The sequence below is a fragment of the Staurois parvus genome, unplaced genomic scaffold (assembly GCF_062004578.1).
Source record: "Staurois parvus isolate SC_StPar_1 unplaced genomic scaffold, SC_StPar_1.0 ptg000144l, whole genome shotgun sequence".
In the NCBI taxonomy this organism is placed as follows: Eukaryota; Metazoa; Chordata; class Amphibia; order Anura; family Ranidae; genus Staurois; species Staurois parvus.
This window is the reverse complement of record NW_028317940.1, coordinates 1239363-1263579: the sequence shown is the minus strand read 5'-3', so window position 1 is coordinate 1263579 and position 24217 is coordinate 1239363. Positions and strand designations below refer to the sequence as shown.

At 48.4% G+C, this 24217-nt stretch overlaps 1 protein-coding gene across 2 annotated transcripts; it reads left to right on the top strand.

The window, feature by feature from the left end:
- Positions 1-7440: 7440 nt before the first annotated feature.
- Positions 7441-20313, top strand: LOC149465038 (uncharacterized). Of its 2 annotated transcripts, none has more exons than XM_089673691.1 (8): positions 7441-7832; positions 8683-8791; positions 14568-14805; positions 14922-15019; positions 15100-15306; positions 15488-15694; positions 15850-15982; positions 18332-20313. In XM_089673691.1, the coding sequence occupies exons 2-8, from the start codon at positions 8708-8710 to the stop codon at positions 19183-19185; spliced, it is 1821 nt and encodes a 606-aa protein (XP_089529817.1). In that variant the 5' UTR covers positions 7441-7832; positions 8683-8707; the 3' UTR covers positions 19186-20313. The 2 variants fall into 2 exon arrangements, with proteins under 2 accessions (XP_089529817.1, XP_089529818.1); XM_089673692.1 differs by having other exon boundaries at positions 7442-7832; positions 8683-8864.
- Positions 20314-24217: the final 3904 nt, after the last annotated feature.

Sequence of the window (24217 nt, the reverse complement as noted above, 5' to 3'; positions counted from 1 at the left end):
TCTTTGATTAGTAGAGAGTCAAGATCAGCCTGTGCAGTAGGGCTTCCCACGAAATATGTTTATGTCTTTATACAGTTTTGGACCCTTCCCTATTTGTATCGGGTTTTATATATTGTTTTGGGTTCAGATCAATAGCTGGGCAAAGTTGTTCTAGGTGCCACCAACAGGCCAGTCTTGCGAGGAGTCAAGCCGTGTTTCTGGAACACCAACTACATTCTCATTGTTGAAGACCTCAACATCTCCCATTCTGCTCGGCAGTTTTCTGGTTACATACAAAGTACCTCCCAACTTTTGGGCTTGAGAATGAGGAACACCGAGTGTAAAAATACCACCAGCCCAGTCTTGCGAGGAGTCAAGCCGTGTTTCCTGAACACCAACTCCATTCTCATTACTGAGAACATCAACATCTCCCATTCTGCTTAGCAGGTCACTGCATTCTGTGTATTGAGTTAACAATTTGCACCAGATCTCCATCCAATAGAACATCGAACATAGAGAAACCCCCCTCCATCTTTTCTATGTCCCGTGTCCCTCTAAACAAGAAGATCAGCATGAATACAAACAGCCTAGTCTTGGGAGGAGCCAAGGCGTGTTTCTGGAACACCAACTCCATTCTCATCACTGAAACCATCAATATCTCCCATTCTGCTCGGCAGGTTGCTGGATTTTGTGCATTGAGTTATATACAGAGAACCTTCCCAACTTTTGGACTTGAGAATGAGGGACACCACAAAAAACATGCCACCTCTAGGATATATAAGATCCTTATTGAATAGATGGGACCTGATTCTCCATTATTCTTAGAGAAATGAGAAAGGGAATTGGGAACAGAAATGAGTGAGCAACAGAAAAATAAAATGTTTAAGTTGACACACGGGGCGATGAATATGAACACGGTAGAAATGAATTCTAAATGTTTAACGAGATGGTATTTTACACTGAGTGTGTAAAATACCAATGGCCCAGTCTTAGGAGGAGCCAAGCCGTGTTTCCGGAACACAAACCACATTCTCATCATTGAAGACCTCAACCACAGTTGCCCACCCCTGGTTTAGGGAATCGTAGGCTAGCCGTGGATCCCAAACTTTCAAAAATTTGGAGTGGGAGCCCTCCAGGATGGAAGTGAGATTCTCATGGACCCATGGTGCCCATAAGCCTTTGGTGATGTTCAAAAAGGATTGACACCAGGCCCTGGCTATCATCTCCTAGTTGCATGAACGCAAATCCCACCAGCTTCCTTTGATTAGTAAAGAGAGTCAAGAATCAGCCTGTGCAGTAGGGCTTCCCACAAAATATGCTAGAGTCTTTATACAGTTTTGGACCCTTCCCTATTTGTACCCGGTTTTATATATTGTTTTGGGTTCAGATCAATAGCTGGGCAAAGTTGTTCTAGGTGCCACCAATGGCCCAATCTTGCGAGGAGTCAAGGCGTGTTTTTGGAACACCAACTACATTCTCATCGTTGAAGACCCCAACATCTCCCATCCTGCTTGGCAGGTTGATAGTTACATACAAAGTACCTCCCAACTAACGAGTTGGTATTTTACACTGAGTGTGGCACATAGACAACGAGCAGAAGTTTCACCATTATGTTAGAGGGGGTTTGGGAACGATGGCACATATATATGGTGGGATTTTCCAAAAATACAGGTGTTTTGGCAAGATAGAATTCAATACATACAGGAGATATTGGGGATCGCTATACAGAAGGAACCATGGGTGGGTTTTTTTTTTTATAGGTCAGAGTTGTCAGTGAAACAATATAAAAATAGTGTACTATGCCATCTAATTAGTGCAGCCAAAGGACTTATTCCCAAATTTTGGCAGGTACAGGAGCCCCCAACAACGAGGGACTGGATAGATAGGATCGAGTATATAAATAAGATGGAGGAGCTATACCTTATGGACCTTCTCAGATAATCTCTGCACCATACCTCCTCTCCCTCTTGTAATCTCTGTTCAGTGTTGCACCCCACTCTCTGCTAACCTCTGCACCCCAATCCTGCCCTGCCCCAACATTGGACTCCCAACCCCCCTCCTCACCTCTGCACCGCAATCCTCCCTACCGTTTACTTCTGCACCCCCTCTCGCTACTCACCTCTATACCTCAAACCCCCCTTTGCACCTCAGACATCCTTCTCTGCTCAACCCAACACACCCTAAAGCCCCTCAGATCACCTTTGCACTCCGCTCTCTGTGCTGACCTCTTCACCCCAACCCCCTTCTGATCCCCTCTTTGCCCTGCTTTCATCTTTGCTCACCAGAGCCTCAGAGCAGGGCGTGTGTGTGTGGCGCCCATGAGCCTGCGGGTGGCAATGGCCAAGGTTAGCGAACCAAAGGAGGGTTATTGAACCACAGGAGGCTTGTGTTAGTGTTCATGCTGGCTTCTGGGCTGCAGCGGAAAACTGGAAGCAAACTTGGGAGGAAGATGGAAGGCAGTCAGAACCTAGGGCACTCAGTAGGCCAGGGGTGTCAAACTGGCGGCCCTACAGCTGCTGCGAAACTACAAGTCCAATCATGCCTCTGCCTTTGGGAGTCATGCTTGTAGCTGTCAGTCTTGCAATACCTCATGGGACTTGTAGTTTGGCAAAAGCTGGAGGGCCACCAGTTTGACGCCCATGCAGTAGACCATACAACACTTGCGTGGCAACCCACGTCCCAGCCTTGTACGTCCTCTACATCTCCTAAAACAGCGTTTTTCAACACAGAGGAACCCTTGAAATAACTTTTCAATCCCAGGGAACCCCCTGCTAAAGATGACTATATCTACAACTCATGATATGTTAGTGTGATGGTCAGTTGGAAGAATGTTCCTTACTCTCGTGGTCATTGGGAAGAATTACCACCTTGCTAAAAAGATCAATGGTGTCAGTGGGAACTTATCTGAAAAGCAGAAATTGCTCAAGGAACCCCTGGCAACCTCTTAAGGAACCCTTGTTGAGAAACCCTGTCCTACAGGCTGCCCTGATTCCTTGACGCTACAATCCTTTGCCAGCTGGAACACCAAAAGCCCTTATCTCTCACTGCCTGCAACTTAAGTTAGTGGAGTCCAGTGCCGGAACGCCTTCCGGCATTGGGCTTTGACCAGCGGGACACCAGGACCTAGCTGAAATTCCAGGGAGGTCCCGCACAGATGGAGTTACAGTAGTAATTTGCAACATAAGTTTTATTGTAACATTATGTTTATATGTAAATGTCTTCTCTCTTTTCACCTACAATCCCCAGGATTGTACAACACCCCACCAAATTTGGTCCCTTAAATTGGAGCTGCTAGAGCAGTGGTCTTAAAAATTTGTAAACAAAGGGCCAGTTTACTGTCCTTCAGGCTTTTGGAGGGCTGGATCATGGTCTCTTGGAGTAGAAAATGTCCTGGCATCCATGAGAGTAAACAATGAACCATCTTTAGTATCAGGTGAAGGAGTATTTGGGGTTAGTGGGAGGAATAGTGCCTCATCCTTGATGTCAGTGGAAGGAGTAGCGCCGCCTTGTTGGTTGCAAAAATTATGCCCCACTGTAGGTGTCAGTGGAAGGGACATTGTCCCAAGGGCCCGATAAAGGCATGCAAAGAGCCGCGGTTTGGAGACCTCTGTGCTAGAGTTCTACTCCATCACACCCATCCCCTCGCTTATTGGTTTTTTCTCAGTACTTTTGCAATGTTCACAACATCACTCAATTTTACTGAGATTCCTGGATTGGAATCGCACATCCCAGCACCTACAACTACCTATTTACCATTGCTTACCTAGTGAAACACCCACCCAAACAAAACACAGTGGTCACTGGGCAATTGATGGATCCTCCAATGTGCACTAGAATTGGTTACATATAATATACCATAATTACCGGATGTAATATTTGGTCAGTGACATCACCCAAGAAACTCAACCCCTTTGTTACATTTCGTTGTCATTTGCAGCCAGATCTGATGTATTAGCCGATTGATGGGGTTTTTTTTCTTTTTTTGTTCACCATTATTGACATGGATCTTCATCATTGGATGGCATGATTGACGATGGTTTTACATAATTTTTTTTATTATTATTATTTTTAACCACTTGCCCTCCAGAAGATTCACATTGGGGGTCAAAGGGGATGTTGCAGACCCATTGTAACCTGCAATCCAGATCCTCCACACATGCAGCCCACAGCAGGACCATTGACCCCATGAGAACCCAATACCCAGTGGCCTGTTGGGGACTGAGCCTTGCATCGGGGGGTGGGCGAGCGAATGGGGCTTGATTTGTATTTGTGGCCTCTCGCATTCCAGCCTGGGCTCTGCTTCTTGTTCGATCAGCGGCAGAATTTCAATATCACCGCCGTTCTGACAAGAGGTGGAGCACATCCCTATAGAGGAGCTATGAGCAGCCCGAAGGTCAGATCATACCCACTGGAAATAAAAGGTTCCGGTGTCCAAAGGCCCTCTTCCAGCTATCCTTCTTGCATATGGAATCATGCGGCTTTCCTGAACCCACATTCAACTCTATCATGCAGTGCAATGGAGGGATCCATAAGGACTCTGCTGTCTGGAGGTACTGTGAATGTTTTTATAATGTTTTATGTCCCCCTTGGTGGGAGTGGAGGTGGCCCCTCTATGAGGGCATACAGTCCATACATACCCAGCACAAGGCCGGGGTCACACTACCAGACGGTTCTTGTTATTAGTGGTGTACCCCAAGGTTCAGTGTTATCAATAATGTACCTCAAGGTTCAGTGTTATTAGTGGGGTACCCCAAGGTTCAGAGTTATTAGTGGTGTACCCCAAGGTTCAGTGTTATTAGTGGTGAACTCCAAGGTTCAGTGTTATTAGTGGTGAACTCCAAGGTTCAGAGTTATTAGTGATGAACTCCAAGGTTCAGTGTTATTAGTGGTGTACCCCAAGGTTCAGTGTTATTAGTGGTGAACGCCAAGTTACAGTGTTATTAGTGGTGTACCCAAAGCTTGGTGTTGGTGGTGAACCCCAAGATTCTGTTATTTGTGGTCTATCCCAAGGTTCAGTGTTATCAGTTGTATACCTGAAGGTTCTGTGTTATTAGTGGTGAACCCCAAGCTCCAGTGTTATTAGAGGTGTACCCCCAGGTTCAATGTTATCAGTGGTGTACCTCAAGGTTCCATGTTATCAGTGGTGTACCCCAAGGTTCAGTGTTATTAATGGTGAACCCCAAGGTTCAGTTTTATTAGTGTTGTACCCCAAGGTTCAGTGTTATTAGTGGTGAAGCCCAGGGTTCAGTGTTATTAGTGGTGTACTCCAAGGTTCAGTTTTATTAGTGTTGTACCCCAAGGTTTAGTTTTATTAGTGGTGAAGCCCAGGGTTCAGTGTTATTAGTGGTGTACTCCAAGGTTCAGTTTTATTAGTGGTGTACCCCAAGGTTCCATGTTATTAGTGGTGTACCCCAAGGTTCATTGTTGTTAGTGGTGTACTCCAAGGTTCAGTTTTATTAGTGGTGTACCCCAAAGTTCAGTGTTATTGGTGAACCCCAAGGTTCAGTATTATTAGTGGTGAACCCAAGACTCAGTATTAGTGATGTACCCCAAGGCTCAGTGTTAGTAGTGGTGAACCCCAAGGCTCAGTGTTATTAGTGGTGAACCCCAAGGCTCAGTATTATTAGTGATGCACCCCAAGGTTCAGTATTATTAGTGGTGAACCCCAAGGTTCAGTGTTATTGGTGAACCCCAAGGCTCAGTGTTATTAGTGGTGAACCCCAAGGCTCAGTGTTATTAATGGAGAAGCCCAAGGCTCAGTGTTATTAGTGGTGTACCCCAAGGCTCAGTATTATTAGTGGTGAACCCCAAGGCTCAGTGTTATTAATGGAGAACCCCAAGGCTCAGTATTATTAGTGATGAACCCCAAGGCCCAGTGTTATTAATGGAGAAGCCCAAGGCTCAGTATTATTAGTGGTGAACCCCAAGGCTCAGTATTATTGGTGGTGAACCCCAAGGCTCAGTGTTATTAGTGGGTACCCCAAGGCTCAGTGTTATTAGTGGTGAACCCCAAGGCTCAGTGTTATTAGTGGTGAACCCCAAGGCTCAGTATTATTAGTGATGTACCCCAAGGTTCAGTGTTATTAGTGGGGTACCCCAAGGCTCAGTGTTATTAGTGGTGAACCCCAAGGCTCAGTGTTATTAGTGGTGAACCCCAAGGTTCAGTGTTTTTAGTGGTGGTTCGGGATACCTGGTAGAGGACCCTTCAAAACCGTGTGCCTGCTGAGTTTCTCAGGGCAGTAGCATCTATATCAGTGATGGCGAACCTTTTTGAGCCCGAGTGCCCAAAACTGCAACACAAACCAACTTTTTTATTTCAAAGTGCCAACACTGCAATTAACCACTTGCCTACCGGGCACTTCTACCCCCTTCCTGCCCAGACCAATTTTCAGTTTTTAGTGCTGTTGCACTTGACAATGACAATTGTGCGGTCATGCAACACTCATTTTTTCACACAAATAGAGCTTTTTTTGGTGGTATTTAATCACCACTGGGTGTTTTATTTTTTGCACTATAAATGAAAAAAGAGCAAAAAATTAAAAACATAAAAGGTTTTCTTTGCTTCTATTATAAAATTTTGCAAACAGGTAATATTTCTTCTTTGATGTGCATTGGTGAGGCTGCACTAATAGGCAGCACTGATGGGCATTGATGAGGCGGCACAGATAGGTAGCACTGATATGCAGCAATGATGGGCACTGATAAGCGGCACTGACTGATAGCACCAACTGGAGGCACTGACAGACGGCACTGATCAGCGGCACTGCTGGGCATCATTGATGGGTGGCACTGATGGACAGCACTGATGGGCGACACTGCTGGGCACTGACAGGTGGCACTGCTGGGCAGCACTGACAGGCGACACTGCTAGGCACTGATGGGTGACACTTCTGGGCACTGATGGATGACACTGCTGGGCATCATTGATGGGTGGCACTGATGGGCAGCACTGATGGGTGACACTGCTGGGCACTGACAGGTGGCACTGCTGGGCAGCACTGACAGGCGACACTGCTGGGCACTGATGGGTGACACTGCTGGGCACTGATGGATGACACTGCTGGGCACTGCTGGGCATCATTGATGGGTGGCACTGATGGGCGACACTGCTGGGCACTGACAGGTGGCACTGATGGGCAGCACTGACAGGCGACACTGCTAGGCACTGATGGGTGACACTGCTGGGCACTGATGGATGACACTGCTGGGCACTGACAGGTGGCACTGCTGGGCAGCACTGACAGGCGACACTGCTGGGTGACACTTCTGGGCACTGATGGATGACACTGCAAGCAGTTAATCTCACCTCTGGCAGTGTCGGTGTGGCTTCCAACCCAGCAACTCATTCCCATCCACGCTGAACACGTTGCCCCTGGCCCCGGAGCAGTGTGGGAGCCTCTTCCTCTCTTCCACGCCCATCCCCGGCTACATCACCCCTGGTGCCAGATCCGCATAGGAGCCCTTTCCTCTCGTCCACACCCACCCTGGCCCCAGAGACATGTGGGAAATGTAGTTTGATGGGGGTCCAGTGTGGACGAGATCTGGATGGCCGGTCCGTGTGCGCTCATCTTCCTCTTCTTCCTGGCGTGCCCACTGATATGGCTCTGCGTGCCAGCGGTTCGCCATCACTGATCTATATGAATATACGGTCCATGCACACCCAGTAAAAGGCCGGGGTCACGCTAGCAGACGGTTCTTGAGGCTGCAGTTCCTCTGAGCTCCACAATGGTGGTGATCTCACTTCTACCCAGACAGGAAGTCTCTATGATAGACAGGAAGTGATGTCAGCTACAGACAATAGGCTCTTTGTCTGAAGTAGAGAGGAGACATTGCTGAAAGTGGCAGCAGAGGAGGTAATAAGATCTTATTTTCTATTTACGCCAAGTAACTCCCCGTTATGTCCGTCCTCTTCCTCCATCTTCACGTCCATCCACTTCCTCCATCATGATGTCCGTCCTCTTCCTCCTTTGTCATGTCCATCCTCTTCTTCCATTGTCATGTCCATCCTCTTCCTCCATCGTCACGTCCGTCCTCTTCCTCCATCCTCATGTCTATGTTCTTCCTCCATAGTCACGTCCATCCTCTTCCTCCATCACGTCCTTCCTCTTCCTCCATAGTCATGTCCATCCTCTTCCTCCATAGTCACTGTGACGTCTTTTATCTCCAGCAGATGATGATACACACATATATAGTGTGGGAACCCAGATTAACCCCTTCAGGGGCAGAACATTTCCCCACTTCCGGGGCCGGAACATTCTCCTCATTGTGGAGATGTCACCTTCACCACCAATCACCTTCTCACCTCCTCAGTCTATACTAGCGGAATATACCACTTTTATTGGGGGTGGAGAACGTGTCTTTTATCTAAGGGTGCATTTCACTCTGAATGTACTGAAGATTCCAGAACAGATTCTTATATAATTATCATTTCAGTCTCAGATGTTCTCCCTAAAAACATTCTCCACATTGTGGAGATGTGTGGAGGATTGGGGTTTTACATAAACATATAGGGCAATGGGTAAGAGGCTCCCAACCCCAAAACAATAGCAAACCCTACACTGCATGTTCCTCTGTGTGTAATCCCACTGGGGACCGTTCTTCCAAGATAGAGACCCTCATATTATCCCCCCCTCCACCCCCATCCTAATATCGTACAACCAGTACAGTCCAGATCATTCTCTGTTATCAATTATTGGTCTACAGGAAACCTGTATAGATCACATGACCAATGAGGATGGAGGAGGACCGGAGTCAAATGACTGAGAAGATACTAAACCTCACCCTGGAGATCATCTACCTGCTGACCGGAGAGGTGAGGAGGATTCTGGGAGGTCACATGACATCACTCTCATCTCTATTAATAAAACACAGATCTGTCTGGAGAGGTGAGGAGGATTCTGGGAGGTCACATGACATCACTCCTATCTCTATTAATAAAACACAGACCTGACCAGAGAGGTGAGGAGGATTCTGGGAGGTCACATGACATCACTCTCATCTCTATTAATAAAACATAGACCTGACCGTAGAGGTGAGGAGGATTCTGGGAGGTCACATGACATCACTCTCATCTCTATTAATAAAACACAGACCTGACTGGAGAGGTGAGGAGGATTCTGGGAGGTCACATGACATCACTCTCATCTCTATTAATAAAACACAGACCTGACCGGAGAGGTGAGGAGGATTCTGGGAGGTCACATGACATGAGTTCAGGAGTTTTTGTAAAACTAATGATGCTTCCTGCTGACCACCAATTCTGGAAAGGAGTTCCACATTTCTACCACCCTCACAGTGCAAAGTTGCCTACGCAGTTTAAGGGTTAACCACTCCTACGTGGCCCCGTGTCTCCTTCTCCCTGAGACTGAACATCCTACGTGGCCCTGTGTCTCCTCCTCCCTGAGACTGAACAGTTTATTCCCGATGCTAGACTCTACGTTGAGGTAGTTGTATCCAGAGATCATATTCCCTCTCAAGTGTCTCTTCTCCAAGGAGAACACATTGAATGTTTGTAGTTGTTCCTCATAACTGAGATCCCCCAGCCCCCTTATTAGGTTTCTTGCCCTTCTCTGGACTCTCTCCAGTTCCCACGCCTCCCTCCTGAGGACTGGTGACCAGAACTGGACGCCATACTCCAGATACGGCCGGACCAGAGTTTTATGAAGTGGTAAAATGAGAGTTTCATCTCCGGAGTAAATTCCCTTTTTATGGCACACTAATATTTTGTTGGCTTCGCTTGCTGTGGATTGGCCTTGCATGCCGTTGCTGAGCCTACTAGGACCTCCAGATCTTTTTCCATCATGGATTCCCACAGAGGTTCTCCACCTAGCAAGTCATTTGCGTTCATAGTTTTAGCCCTCAATTCCATGACTCAACATTTTAAACTTCATTTACTATGGATTTGCCCATCCTGTTGTTTGATGGAGGTCTTCTAAGATGTCTTTATCTTGTTGTGAAATGATTGCCCCGCTTAGCTTTGTGTCCTCAGAAAATACTGAGACTGAACTATTTATTTCAACTTCTATATGATTTATGAAACAAAAAAAAACAGAGCCTTGTAGTGCCCCACTTACCACTACAGACCGGTCTGAATACACGCTATTTGTCACCACCCGTTGGACCCGCCCCATGTCACCATGAACATACCCTATGGTCCAAGCCTACAGACCTCAGTTTGTGAATTAAGTGTTTATGGGGGATGGTATCCCTTTCGGAAAATCCAGACTCACCACATCCACCGACCTTCCTTCATCTAGATGGCAGCTCACTTAACCACTTCAAGTCCAGACACTTCCCCCCCCTTCCATTCCGGACACTTCCCCCCCTTCCATTCCGGACACTTCCCCCCCCTTCCATTCCGGACACTTCCCCCCCCTTCCATTCCGGACACTTCCCCCCCCTTCCATTCCGGACACTTTCCCCCCCTTCCATTCCGGACACTTTCACCCCCTTCCAGTCCCGACACTCTCACCCCCTTCCAGTCCGGACACTTCCCCCCCCTTCCAGTCCGGACACTTCCCCCCCCCTTCCAGTCCGGACACTTCCCCCCCCCCTTCCAGTCCGGACACTTCCCCCCCCCCCTTCCAGTCCGGACACTTCTCACCCCCTTCCAGTCCAGACACTTCTCACCCCCTTCCAGTCCGGACACTTCTCACCCCCTTCCAGTCCGGACACTTCTCACCCCCTTCCAGTCCGGACACTTCTCACCCCCTTCCAGTTCGGACACTTCTCACCCCCTTCCAGTCCGGACACTTTCACCCCCTTCAAGTCTGGACACTTTCCCACATTTCATGTTCGGACACTTCCCCCCCCCCCCCTTCCAGTCCTGACACTTTCCCCCCCTTCCAGTCCTGACACTTTCCCCGCCTTCCAGTCTGGACACTTTCCCCCCCTTCCAGTCTGGACACTTTCCCCCCCTTCCAGTTCGGACACTTTCCCCCCTTTCCAGTTCGGACACTTCCCCCCCCCCCCTTCCAGTCCGGACACTTTCACCCCCTTCCAGTCCGGACACTTTCACCCCCTTCCAGTCCGGACACTTTCACCCCCTTCCAGTCCGGACACTTTCCCCCCCCCCCCTTCCAGTCCGGACACTTTCCCCCCCTTCCAGTCCAGGCCGTTTTTCAGCTTTAAGCGCTATCACACTTTGAATGGCAATTGCACATAGGTCTGATCCAAAGCTCCTGAAAGCGCTTGCTTGAAGTCATTGCCGCCAAAACGGAGTTTTAACTAGCTATTAACTCCAAGGGTTCACTTACTTTTTTTCCTCCAGTGTTGTGAATGTTAAACCCCTTCCAGTCCGGACACTTTCACCCCCTTCCAGTCCGGACACTTTCACCCCCTTCCAGTCCGGACGCTTTCACCCCCTTCCAGTCCGGACACTTTCACCCCCTTCCAGTCCGGACGCTTTCACCCCCTTCCAGTCCGGACGCTTTCACCCCCCCCTTCCAGTCCAGACACGTTCACCCCCCCCTTCCAGACCAGACGCTTTCACTCCCCCCCTTCCAGTCTGGACGCTTTCACCCTTCCAGTCCGGATGCTTTCACCCCCCCCCCCCTTCCAGTCCGGATGCTTTCACCCCCTTCCAGTCCGGACGCTTTTATTTCACTCCCCCTTCCAGTCCAGGCCATTTTTCAGCTTTCAGCGCTATCACACTTTGAATGACAATTGCGCTTAGGTCTGATCGAAAGCTCCTGAAAGCGCTTGCTTGAAGTGATTTCCGCCAAAACAGAGGTTCAACCACCTATTAACTCCAAGTGTTCACTTACTTTTTCCTCCAGCATTGTGAATGTTTAACCACTTCCAGTCCGGACACTTTTCCCCCCTTCCAGTCCGCACACTTTCCCCCCCCCCCCCCCCCTTCCAGTCCAGGCCAATTTTCAGCTTTCAGCGCTATAACACTTTGGCAATTGCACGTAGGTCTGATCCCAAGCTCCTGAAAGCGCTTGCTTGAAGTCATTGCCGCCAAAACGGAGGTTTTACTAGCTATTAACTCCAAGGGTTCACTTACTTTTTCCTCCAGCATTGTGAATGTTTAACCACTTCCAGTGTGGACACTTTCCCCCCCTTCCAGTCCGGACACTTTCCCCCCCTTCCAGTCCGGACACTTTCCCCCCCCTTCCAGTCCGGACACTTTCCCCCCCTTCCAGTCCGGACACTTTCCCCCCCTTCCAGTCCGGACACTTTTCCCCCCTTCTAGTCCGGACACTTTCCCCCCCTTCCAGTCCGGACACTTTCCCCCCCTTCCAGTCCGGACACTTTCCCCCCCTTCCAGTCCGGACACTTTCCCCCCCTTCCAGTCCGGACACTTTCCCCCCCTTCCAGTCCGGACACTTTCCCGCCCTTCCAGTCCGGACACTTTCAGCCCCTTCCAGTCCGGACATCCCCCCCCCCCTTTTCAGTCTGGACACTTTGCACCCCTTTCCAGTCCGGGCACTTTCACCCTCTTCCAGTCTGGAAGCTTTCCCCCCTTCCAGTCTGGACACTTTCACCCCCTTCCAGTCCAGACGCTTTCACCCCCTTCCTGTCCGGACACTTTCACCCCTTCCAGTCCGGACACTTTCCCCCCCCTTCCAGTCCGGACACTTTCCCTCCCTTTCAGTCCAGACAGTTTCCCCCCCCCCCCTTCCAGTCCGAACACTTTCCCCCCTTTCCAGTTCGGACACTTCCCCCCCTTTCCAGTCCGGACACTTTCCTCCCCTTCCAGTCCGGACACTTTCCTCCCCTTCCAGTCCGGACACTTTCCTCCCCTTCCAGTCCGGACACTTTCCTCCCCTTCCAGTCCGGACACTTTCCCCCCCCTTCCAGTCCGGACACTTTCCTCCCCTTCCAGTCCGGACACTTTCCCCCCCCTTCCAGTCCGGACACTTTCCCCCCCCTTCCAGTCCGGACACTTTCCCCCCCCTTCCAGTCCGGACACTTTCCCCCCCCTTCCAGTCCGGACACTTTCCCCCCCCTTCCAGTCCGGACACTTTCCCCCCCCCCCTTCCAGTCTGGACACTTTCCCCCCTCTTCCAGTCTGGACACTTCCCCCCCTCTCTTCCAGTCCGGACACTTTCACCCCCTTCCAGTCTGGACACTCCCCCCCCCCCCCCCTTCCAGTCCGGATGCTTTCACCCCCTTCCAGTCCAGGCCAATTTTCAGCTTTCAGCGCTATCACACTGTGAATGGCAATTGCGCGTAGGTCTGATCCAGAGCTCCGGAAAGCGCTTGCTTGAAGTAATTGCCGCCAAAATGGAGGTTCAACCAGCTATTAACTCCAAGGGTTCACTTACTTTTTCCTCCAGCGTTGTGAATGTTTAACCACTTCGAGTCCGGACACTTTTCTCCCCTTCCTGCCCAGGCCAATTTTCAGCTTTCAGCACTATCACATTTTGAATGACAATTGCGCGGTCATGCCACACTGTACCCATATGAATTTTTTAGCATTTTTTTTAGATAGATAAAACTTTATTTTGGTGGTAGTTATTCACCACTGGGACTTTTTTTTATTTGCTATGTAAATGATAACGTCCAAAAATTTTGAAAAAAAAGTGTTTTTCTTACAAAATTTTGCAAATAATCTTTCTTCATAAATCTTGGCCAAAATGTATTCAGCTATCTTTTTAGTAAAAAAAATAAATAACCCAAATTAGTTTATAGCCAAAAATTATAATTTTCTAAATTTTTTTTACATTTTTATTTTATTTTTTTATAAAATTTTTGTAAAAGCAATCATTTCTCCTTCTCTCTGGCTGCATTCCTGCAGCCAGTGAGAAATACTGTGAGAGCTGTGATTGGTCACAGCTTGTCACATAGTACAAGGCTGCTGTGAATGGTCCTGTACCGTGTGACCTCTGTGATCATTCACAGATTTCACAAGTAGTAAGCAATGATGTCAGGAAGTTTTTACTAATATTCATGTGATCACTGATTGGCCAATGAGTGATCACATGATCGGGACCTTACACAGAGGTCCCGTACAGCGATGTGTGTTCTGCTGTGTCCTACGGACACAGCAAGCACCGGATCACAGGGCCGTGCGCTCCCAGGGAGTGCGTACAGGCAATGGATGCGGGGGGACATTTACAAACGTCCACCTGCTTCAGCAGCGCTCCCATCCGGCCGTTTATCGACATGGGCTGGACGGGAAGAGGTTAACAGTTTGGTTTGGCAAGAATGACCTTTTATAAATCCATGCTGATTGCTACTAATGATACTGTTTCCTTCTTCAAATTCTTGGATGTAGTCCCTTATCATCCCCTCCATTAGTTTACATACTACTGTTGTTAGGCTGACTAGTCTGTAGTTCCCAGGTCTTTTCAGTATTTTGCCCATTTTTGAATATTGGACCCATGTTGACCTTTCACCAATTACCACCATTCCTGCCAGTATGCTGTCCATAAATATTAGGAATAACGGTCTGGCTATAACCTGACTTGGTTCTCTGAGGACTCTCGGGTCTAAGCCATCTGGTCCTGGCGATTTACTGGTATTAGGATTTTCTAGTCTTTTTTGGACACTGGCTCCTGTTAGCCACAAGAGTACATTCTGTGATGCGTTACTAATGATGCAGTCTTCATTACAATATTATACTTGTTTTCTCAAAACAGAGATTTCCTCCTCTGAAGTCATGTGATCCTATGACCATCACAGTGCCTCCATGTGACTCCCTAAAACCAGAGAGACGCAACATACAGAAGATTCTAGAAGTCACCAAGAAAATAATGGAGCTGCTGGCAGAAGAGGTGAGCGGTGCCGGGAATTCTGGGACATTCTCCAGTAACAGAAAAGGGATGTGTCTGGATGGTGACGTCATGATGGACAATCAGCTGCCCCTCACATCACCGGGTAAGAGGAGACTTTATTGGAAAGGAGAGAGCAGTACGAAGGCTCCACCTAGATCCCCCATCATCTGATATACACATAGAAACAATGGAGTCAGTCAGTGTGTGTGTTTCCTACAGATGGATCCAGTCATGGGAACCCACCAGAGAGATGTCCCCGTCCTCTGTATTCCCGGGATTCCACACAGGAAGGTCACACCATTCCTCATCATCATCAGGTACATGCGGAACAATGACTGATAGTTATGAGTTATATAAAAGCATGTTTGTTGCATTGAATGTTTTATTATACATTTAGAGTGGAAGCCTCAGTGATAGCAATATTGATGTGAAAGAAGAGTATACAGAGGAGGATGAGGAGTATGGAGTGATGGAGGAGTTTTCAGAAGGACACAAGGATATGATGGAGCCACCTATTACCAGGAACCCACCAGAGAGATGTCCCCGTCCTCTGTATTCCCGGAATTCCACACAGGAAAGTCACACCAGCCCTCACCATCATCAGGTAGGTGGATCCAGTAATGGGAACCCACCAGAGAGATGTCCCCGTCCTCTGTATTCCTGGGATTCCACACAGGAAGGTCACATCATCCCTCACCATCATCAGGTAGATGAGGAACAATTATTGGTAGGTATGATTTGTACACAGCATGTTTGTTACAATGAATGTCTTACTATATATTCAGAGTGGAAACCTCGGGGATGATAATATTGTTGTTAAAGAAGAGTATAAAGAGGAGGATGAGGAGTATGGTTTGATGAAGGAGATTTCCGGAGGACAGAAGGACATGATGGAGCCACCTAATACCAGGAACGCACCAGAGAGATGTCCCCGCCCTCTGTATTCCCAGGATTCCACGCAGGAAGCTCACACCAGCCCTCACCATCATCAGGTAGGTAGAGTTGAGGGTCGGGAACATAAAGTGATGGAACACTCTGACATGTGGAGACGATGTGTGGACTCTACAAGATGAGATGTTCTATGTGATCTCACATCATAAATCCTTCTATGCTACAGATGTTATTTTCTGCCATTCTGCTGGTTTAGGTTGAAGATCTGATTATGAAAGTTGAGTGTGAAGTAGAAGAGACATATGTGAGGGATGATGAGCAATATACAGAGGAGGATGGAATCAGGAGGACCTTCATAGAGGAGGACACGTCTACAGAGATTAGCACAGGTGACCAGAATATATTCTTTTATCTCTGCTCTGTTACTGCTCACTGATTGGTCCAAAGTAGGGTGGAAGCTGAGTGATGTCAGCCAATAATAGGTTGGTAATGGTCTCCTCCCTGTCCTGATACCCATCCTGGGGTTCAGCTGGCAGTATTAGGTTGAGTGTCACTCCTAGTTCCAGTAGCACAGATATGATGGCACAGATTGAGCCTTTCTTGGGTCGGTTCCTCTTCTTCCAGCAGACTTCTAGATAAATGTTACCATAAAACTCTATCACCGATCTTGTTGGGATGAAAAGTAAGGAGTAGTGGTGAGGGACTTGTGTTTGGTTCACAGGAGGATGCACAATCACAGCCTGAAATTTGCAAACCCCTTTAAGTCCTATAAGAGCCATAACCTTTACTTATTTTCCGGTCTGTTTGAAGGCCAGTTTGCAAGCAGCCAGCGGCACTATGTCAGTGGTTGCTAGGACACAGGCAGCCCCGTGTCCTAGTAACCTATGATACTGTGTGGTTGTCTGCTTCTTAGCAACCAGTGATGCCGGATGAGCTGCAGCTGTACAGCATCTTTGGTTGCTTAGACATAGCTGGCCACCAGCATCCTAGCAATTGGTAGTAGAGATACCACTACTAAATGGATGACTTCTGCTGTGGGCAGGTTGTGGATAAGGGTGGGACCACCAGTCCTCCTGTACGGGGCCCAGGCCAGCAGGGGGCCTAGGCAGCCTGGTGAATTGGATGTGAGCAGAGAGGGTGATCGGCATGGTGGGGGGGAAATTAGTGGAACCGATGCCCTGACATCTGAAAACTGGATTCTTCGCCTCTCCCTCACGCTGCTGCAGAGAGAGCCATACAGGGGATCAGTTCCAGTAATTGCCCCCCGCTGCACCCATCACTCTCCCTGTACAGATCTGATTCACCGTGCTGTCTGGGCCCCCACAATACCGGCTGCCCTCCTCTCCTTCCCAAGGGCAGCTGCAAGCACACAATAGGATCCTTCAGGATGGAGAGTTGGGGGAAGGGTCTGATAAATATGTCACATTAACCAGCCCCTTCTTTTCCTGAATGAAGGCAGTTGAGTGCACTGATCACTCAGTGTGTTCATTCATAACTGAAGCATAGTAAACTGTGGGTTTTTTTTTTTTTACTTTCTGGGGCCTTGTCAGGATAGCTGTATGGGCCATGTGCTTTCTAACAGCAGCCCTGGGTGTGGGCAGTCAAAGGTTCAGCAAGCAAGCCAACTGACCATTTCATTTTCCCATTCGATGAAATGCAAATGTGTTGCGTTTGGGTCGAACCCATGCTCGATCCAAACCTGAAGCTCATCCTAACATAAAGACTTCACCACTTATCTTTTAAAGGAGAAAATACCTCTGCAAGCTTCCTCCAGTGCTGCATATCACCAGAAGTCTATGTCTATGGTCACGTGTTCTATGGTTAAAAGCATGAATTCTATACTTTGTGTCTATCAGAGGTCACCTGACCCAGTGCCTAGGCTTGTGGTTGTGTGAAGAGCATGCCCCTCCCAGCCCCCTTTGGTTCCTTCTCTGACAAGGCGGTAATGAGGAATGAGGGGGACATTCATAGAGGAGGACACTCCTACAGAGATCAGCACAGGTGAGGGTCTTCAAGTCTGAACGTGGACCTTTTTGTCTATCAGAGGTCACCTGACCCAGTGCCTAGGCTTGTGGTTGTGTGAAGAGCATGCCCCTCCTAGCCCCCACTGGTTCCTGCCCTCTGACAAGGCTGTCATGAGGAATGAGGAGGACATTCATAGAGGAGGACACTCCTACAGAGATCAGCACAGGTGAGGGTCTTCAAGTGTGAACTTGGACCTTCTTGTCTATCAGAGGTCACCTGACCCAGTGCCTAAGCTTGTGGTTGTGTGAAGAGCATGCCCTTCCCAGCCCCCATTGGTTCCTGTTCATCTGACAAGGCGGTCATGAGGAATGAGGAGGACATTCATAGAGGAGGACACTCCTACAGGGATCAGCACAGGTGAGGGTCTTCAAGTCTGAACTTGGACCTTTTTGTCTATCAGAGATCAACTGACTCAATGCCTAGACTTGTGGTTGTGTGAAGAGCATGCCAGCCCCCACTGGTTCCTGCTCCTCTGACAAGGCGATATAAATGTAGAAGTGATCTGGGAGGACCAAAGACCCTTTGACTGAAGAAGGGAAGAGTCCCAGCTGGTTGGGACATCCACAGAGAACATCTGCTCCCTTCTTTCTCCCTGATCCAGATGGAATCTTAAAGGGAAGTGAACTAACCCTCTCCTATCTATTGATGTTTTTCTATTTTTGTAGGACCTACTATCAGGAATTTCTTAAACGATCGTCTTGCTTTATCTCCAGGTTGGAAAATGGAAGATGAGGACATCTCAGGAGACTGTGCTGGAGAAAAGTCAATGAGCTCCACCATGGATGGTGGACTTCCCAGTGTGGAGAGACCATGGGATCCCTCTGACTCCGAGCAACCTTTTAGTGTGGGGGTTGGTGCTGGATTTCCAGGGGAGGAGAATTTTTCCTGTCCTGAATTTGGGGAAAGTTTTTTTTCTGAATTAAGACTCTCTGTACAACAAAAAGCTCATGCAGGAGAGAAGCTTCATTACTGCCTCGAGTGCGGAAAATGTTTTCCTCGTAAATCAACGCTTGTTATACATAGGCGATCTCACACGGGCGAGAAGCCGTATTCCTGCCCCGAGTGCGATAAATGTTTTTCACAGAAATCAAACCTTGCTACACATCAGAGATCTCACACAGGGGAGAAGCCGCATTCCTGCCCCGAGTGCGGGAAATGTTTTTCACATAAGACCAGTTTTTACAGGCATCGGCTAATACACGCAAGCGAGAAACCATATTCCTGTCCTATGTGCGAGAAATGTTTTGCACGGCAAGCAGACCTTCTTATGCACCAAAGATGTCACACAAGGGAGAGGCCGTATTCCTGCCCTGAGTGCGGGAAATGTTTTGCACGGCAATTAGACCTTGATATGCATCAAAGAACTCACACAGGTGAGAAGCCGTTTCCCTGTCCTGAGTGCGGGAAATGTTTTGGACAAAAGTCGGTACTTGTCAGGCATCAGAAATCTCACACAGGGGAGAGGCCACATTCCTGCCCTGAGTGTGGGAAATGTTTTGGACAGAAATCAGTACTTGTCAGGCATCAAAGGTCTCACACAGGGGAGAACCCGTCAAACCTGCCCTGAGTGCGGGAAATGTCTTCCATGGAAATTAGACATTGTTATGCCTCAAAGAACTCGCACAAGTGAGAAACCGAATTTCTACCCTGAGTGCAGGTAATGTTTTTCCCAGACATCTGATTTTACTAGTCACACCGACCTCGAGGTATATTAGTGTCCTGAGTGCGGGAAATGTCTTCTATATGGATCATATGTTGCCGTACATCAGAGATCTCACCCTGGGAAGAAGCACATTTTGATATACACCTCAGAAAACACGTGGCTGAGCTCTCCTCTGATCTTTATCATGGAAGAAACACTTTATAAGGAGATCAGAGATCACTAAAGACTTCAAAGTTGTTTCTCGCTTCCTCTGCTAGGAGAGAGAAGGAGGGGGGGGGTCACTGCTGGTTGGGTCCCTCTAGCAGTGTAGTCTGATCTCCCCTGACCTTCAGCAGAAGCTTCCATGGAGGACATCATGGTGAGAGAGAAGGAGGGGGTGTCACTGCTGGTTGGGTCCCTCTAGCAGTGTAGTCTGATCTCCCCTGACCTTCAGCAGAAGCTTCCATGGAGGACATCATGGTGAGAGAGAAGGGGAGGGGGGTCACTGCTGGTTGGGTCCCTCTAACAGTGTAATCTGATCTCCCCTGACCTTCAGCAGAAGCTTCCATGGAAGACATCATGGTAAATACGGATGAGCCGAACTCACCTGGTTTTGGTTTGGATTGGTTCGGCCAAGCATGCCAAAAGCTGAGCTGCTGAAACCAAACCCCACGGAAGTCAACAGTCAAATCTGCCAAATCAGTTTTCTCAATTTTTCTGGCCAATAGCCAGGGGAATTAGCAAAAAAAAAAGACTAGGGGGAGGGAGGGGGGCTGGGACTGGGCACTGCCCAGGGGACATGTACCAATGCAATTTTTAAAATTTTTGCTTTGCAGACAGCTGTGAATTTAATAGTATTTGAGGTGATTGCTACAGTCAACTAGGAACTTGAAGAAAATCTCATCTGTCATCTTTTCCAGTACTAACATTTACAGTTTATAGCTGTTTTTCTCTTGTTTTTTTTTTAAATTTTGGCCTCTGTGTGCCATAGACAGTATTAGCAGAAAATTTGTTGGCATGGCCCAGCTTTAACTTTTAGTGTTATGTGTGTGTGTGTGGGGGGGGGGGGGGGGGGGCTAAGGGGGTCGGTTCATGTCTTGTATGTCTCACTTTTATTGGTATATTTTAGAATTGTATTAATAAAGATTGATCTGTAGTTGTATATACATTGTTATAGTGCTGGGTCCCACCGCAGTGTGAGTTTAGGAAAAAAAACACAAAGGGTTCGTATTAAGGGGAAGTGCAAAGCTGCAGGGCCTTACTCCTGAGCAGAGAAGACTGATTTGTCAGTGTTCTCCAGGGTTTTTAATTCCAGTTTGGGGTCTGGAGCTTGGAGGCTTTAAAGAGATTTGGGTGGGAAGAAGTCTCCATTCTAGTATCCACATCTTGTCGGAGATCTGCAGGCTGTGTGGGTATGGAGGTGGCTATGCTCATTATAATCCTGGATCGGGGTCTGGAGCTTGGCGGCTTTAAAGAGATTTGGGTGGGAAGAAGTCTCCATTCTGGTATCCATGTCTTGTCGGAGACCTTCAGGTTGTGTGGGTATGCATGTGGCCAAGCTCATAATCCTGGATCGGGGTCTGGAGCTTGGAGGCTTTAAAGAGATTTGGGTGGGAAGAAGTCTCCATTCTGGTATCAACGTCTTGTTGGAGACCTGCAGGTTGTGTGGGTATACAGGTGGCCATGCTCATTATAATCCTGGATACGGGGTCTGGAGTTTGGAGGCTTTAAAGAGATGTGGGTGGGAAGAAGTCTCCTTTATGGTATCCATGTCTTGTCGGAGACCTGCAGGTTGTGTGGGTATACAGGTGGCCATGCTCATTATAATCTTGGATCAGGGTCTGGAGCTTGGAGGCTTTAAAGAGATTTGGGTGGGAAGAAGTCTCCATTCTGGTATCCACGTCTTGTTGGAGACCTGCAGGTCGTGTGAAGGGATGGGCGCTACTCAACCAACCCCAGGAGTCCAATGTTGAGGAATGGCCTTAGCTTCCATACTGGCCATGCCCGCTGACGCGTTTCACCCGGGCCACCGAGGCTTGGTCACAGAAGTCACAGGACCTCTGTGACCAAGCCCTGGTGGGCAGGGTGAAACTTGTCAGCGGGCTTGGCCACTACTTCAGCTGAGTCCATTCCTCAATATTGGACTCCTGGGGTTGGTTTAGCAGCGTCCATCCCTTCACTTGTATTGGTTGACACTAGAGTCGCTTGGACTCATGCTCACCTCTTCTTACTTGCCGGTGGGGGGATCCTTTTACTTCCATCCATAGCATGGAGCAGCGACATAAGCTATACTTTTCACTGCAGGTTGTGTGGTTATACAAGTGTGCATGCTCGTTATAATCCTGGATCGGGGTCTGGAGTTTGGAGGCTTTAAAGAGATGTGAGTGGGAAGAAGTCTCTGATCCTGTGACCAGGTCTTCGTGGAGACATGCAGGTTGAGTGATTATACAGGTCTCCATGCTCATTATAAACCAAGCCTCAGTACAGGGTCCCATTTTGGAGACAGAGCCCTGTCAGGAGAAGGCTGCGTGTTCTCACTAAGAGACTGCACCCCATGTTGGAGGGATTTGGGTGGGAAGGAGTCTCCAATCTCTGGACACGGAGCTCTGCTCAAGACGGTGAGTTCCGCCTCTTCTTGGATTGCCCACACACCTTCAGCAATAATGGTATATTGTAGAAAGTTCAGCAATACACAAGCCTGATGAGGAGGCAAACTATTCAGAGCCACTTACAGAGTGTAACGGTGGTACAGTAGACTGAAGAGACCATGAGCATCTGCCAAGAGAAGCAGAATGTGACCAGGCTGGTCCGATCCCAAAGAGGAGGCTTTCCAGTGGATTGTCGTGGTTCCTACACTCCCTACTACTCCAGAGTGTGGCCTGGCTGGTCCGATCCCAAAGGGGAGGCTTTCCAGTGGATTGTCGTGGTTCCTACACTCCCTACCACTCCAGAGTGTGGCCTGGCTGGTCCGATCCCAAAGGGGAAGCTTTCCAGTGGATTGTCGTGGTTCCTACACTTTCCCTACTCCTTCCCTACGTGAAGTATCATGCTTCTCTGTCTGGCAATCCTATGGGCGTGTCTGGGTTTGGCGGTTGCCAGGAGAATGGTACTTGCCTGACTGCATTATGCCAAGTGTAAAGTTTGGTGGAGGGGGGATTATGGTGTGGGGTTGTTTTTCATGGGGTTGGGCTTGGCCCCTTAGTTCCAGTGAAGGAAAGTCTTAAGGCGATAATTTCATGCTCCCAACTTTGTGGGAAGAGTGGGGGATGGCCCCTTCCTGTTCCAACATGACTGCGCACCAGTGCACAAAGCAAGGTCCATAAAGACATGGAGGAGCCAGTTTGGGGTGGAGGAGAACTTGACTGGCCTGCACAGAGTCCTGACTTCAACCCCATAGAACACCTTTGGGATGAATTAGAGCGGAGACTGCGTGCCAGGCCTCCTCCCGAGACATCAGTGCCTGACCTGACAAATGTGCTTCTGGAAGAATTGTCCAACCTTCCCATAGACACCCTCCTAAACCTTATGGACTGCCTTCTCAGAAGAGTTGAATCTGTTATAGCTGCAAAGGGCGGGGCCAACTCAATATTGAACCCTACGGACTAAGACTGGGAGGCCATTAAAGGTCATGTGCGTGGAAAGGCCGACCAATACTTTTGGCAACATAGTGTATATATAGTGTATGGTGAGTTTTACAGACTTCCAGGACACACTGTTTTCAAATCTACTGCTCTGCTCCACATAGGCTCTTATCTGATCGCTCAACTACTGCACACTCTCTGAAAGATGAAGGTACAAAACATGATGACTGTGTATTGAGGGAGAACATTGACATTGCCTGTGTTGGAGAAGCATGGAGCTACAGAGGTGGGTGGGAGTGATCTCCTGGAGGGGGAGGGTAGATGCCTAGTGTGTGTTAATGAGCTCAACTGCTGAACTATTATCTTAGTTCATTAACAGTTTTACCATCCCAAATACCAGGATGAAGCAGGAAGTAACGTGGCAGCACCCAAATATTGCAGAGTTCCCCTTTAAGCTTCAACATTTCTAAAAGCATCTGCAGAACCAGGTCATCAGCTCACTTCCTCCCCCTTCATTTCCTGTGGAACAATGTGTTCCAGTCTAGCAGCTGACACCCTAACTTTCAGTTTGTGATATTTTATCTGACTGAAAGGCCAGGGGAATATTTACAAGGTAAACAAGGCATTTGCCTATGGCGGCATTTTTCAGAGGGGCAGTGCCGCCCTCCAAAAGAAGGGATGGAAGAATGGACACAGCATGGGGACCAGGTGGGATCTGAGAGTGGCTGCTTGATGATGTATGCAGAGCCCACTTCTTGTTCCCAGGGATGTTTGGAGCTGTGAAGGTGAGTGCCTTTTCTCTCTCGCCCACGGTGGGGGGTGGCCAGTGTATGGGGGGTGGTGGTAGTGAAAGGCTTTCTCAAGTGTGCGGGGGGGGCTAAAGTGCCTTTGGTCAATGTCAGACTCTCTTCATGGGGGAGGGGGGTGTTGGTCGATGTCAGGGTCTCTTCGTGGGGGGGGGGGCATATTTTTGTATTGCCTAGGGCAGCACGAAACCTAAATACACCACTGGCAAAGGCTATATAGTGAACTGCCCAGAATGTATTTTAAAGGTACAAAAAGTAAAGAGGGAATATATGCTTTGTGATGTAATTGTTGATATATACACCATGTAAGATGCTTTTCAAGGCACGTCGCTTGCAAACACGAATCTGGCTAGGTCAACCAGCTGGAAAATAAAAAGCTTGTTTTCCTCAAGTTCATGTCCAGAGTTTTCCTGGAATTCCCAAAGTTGCCATTACAGTAATGGTGGAGATTTCTATAGGAGACAATGGAGACTGAGGTAAGGCCTGTCCTAGACTATAGAGCAAGTTTTTCCTTTTCTGCAACAGAGGTACATTAATGGTATATTGGTACATGGGGAAGCTAGAACTTAG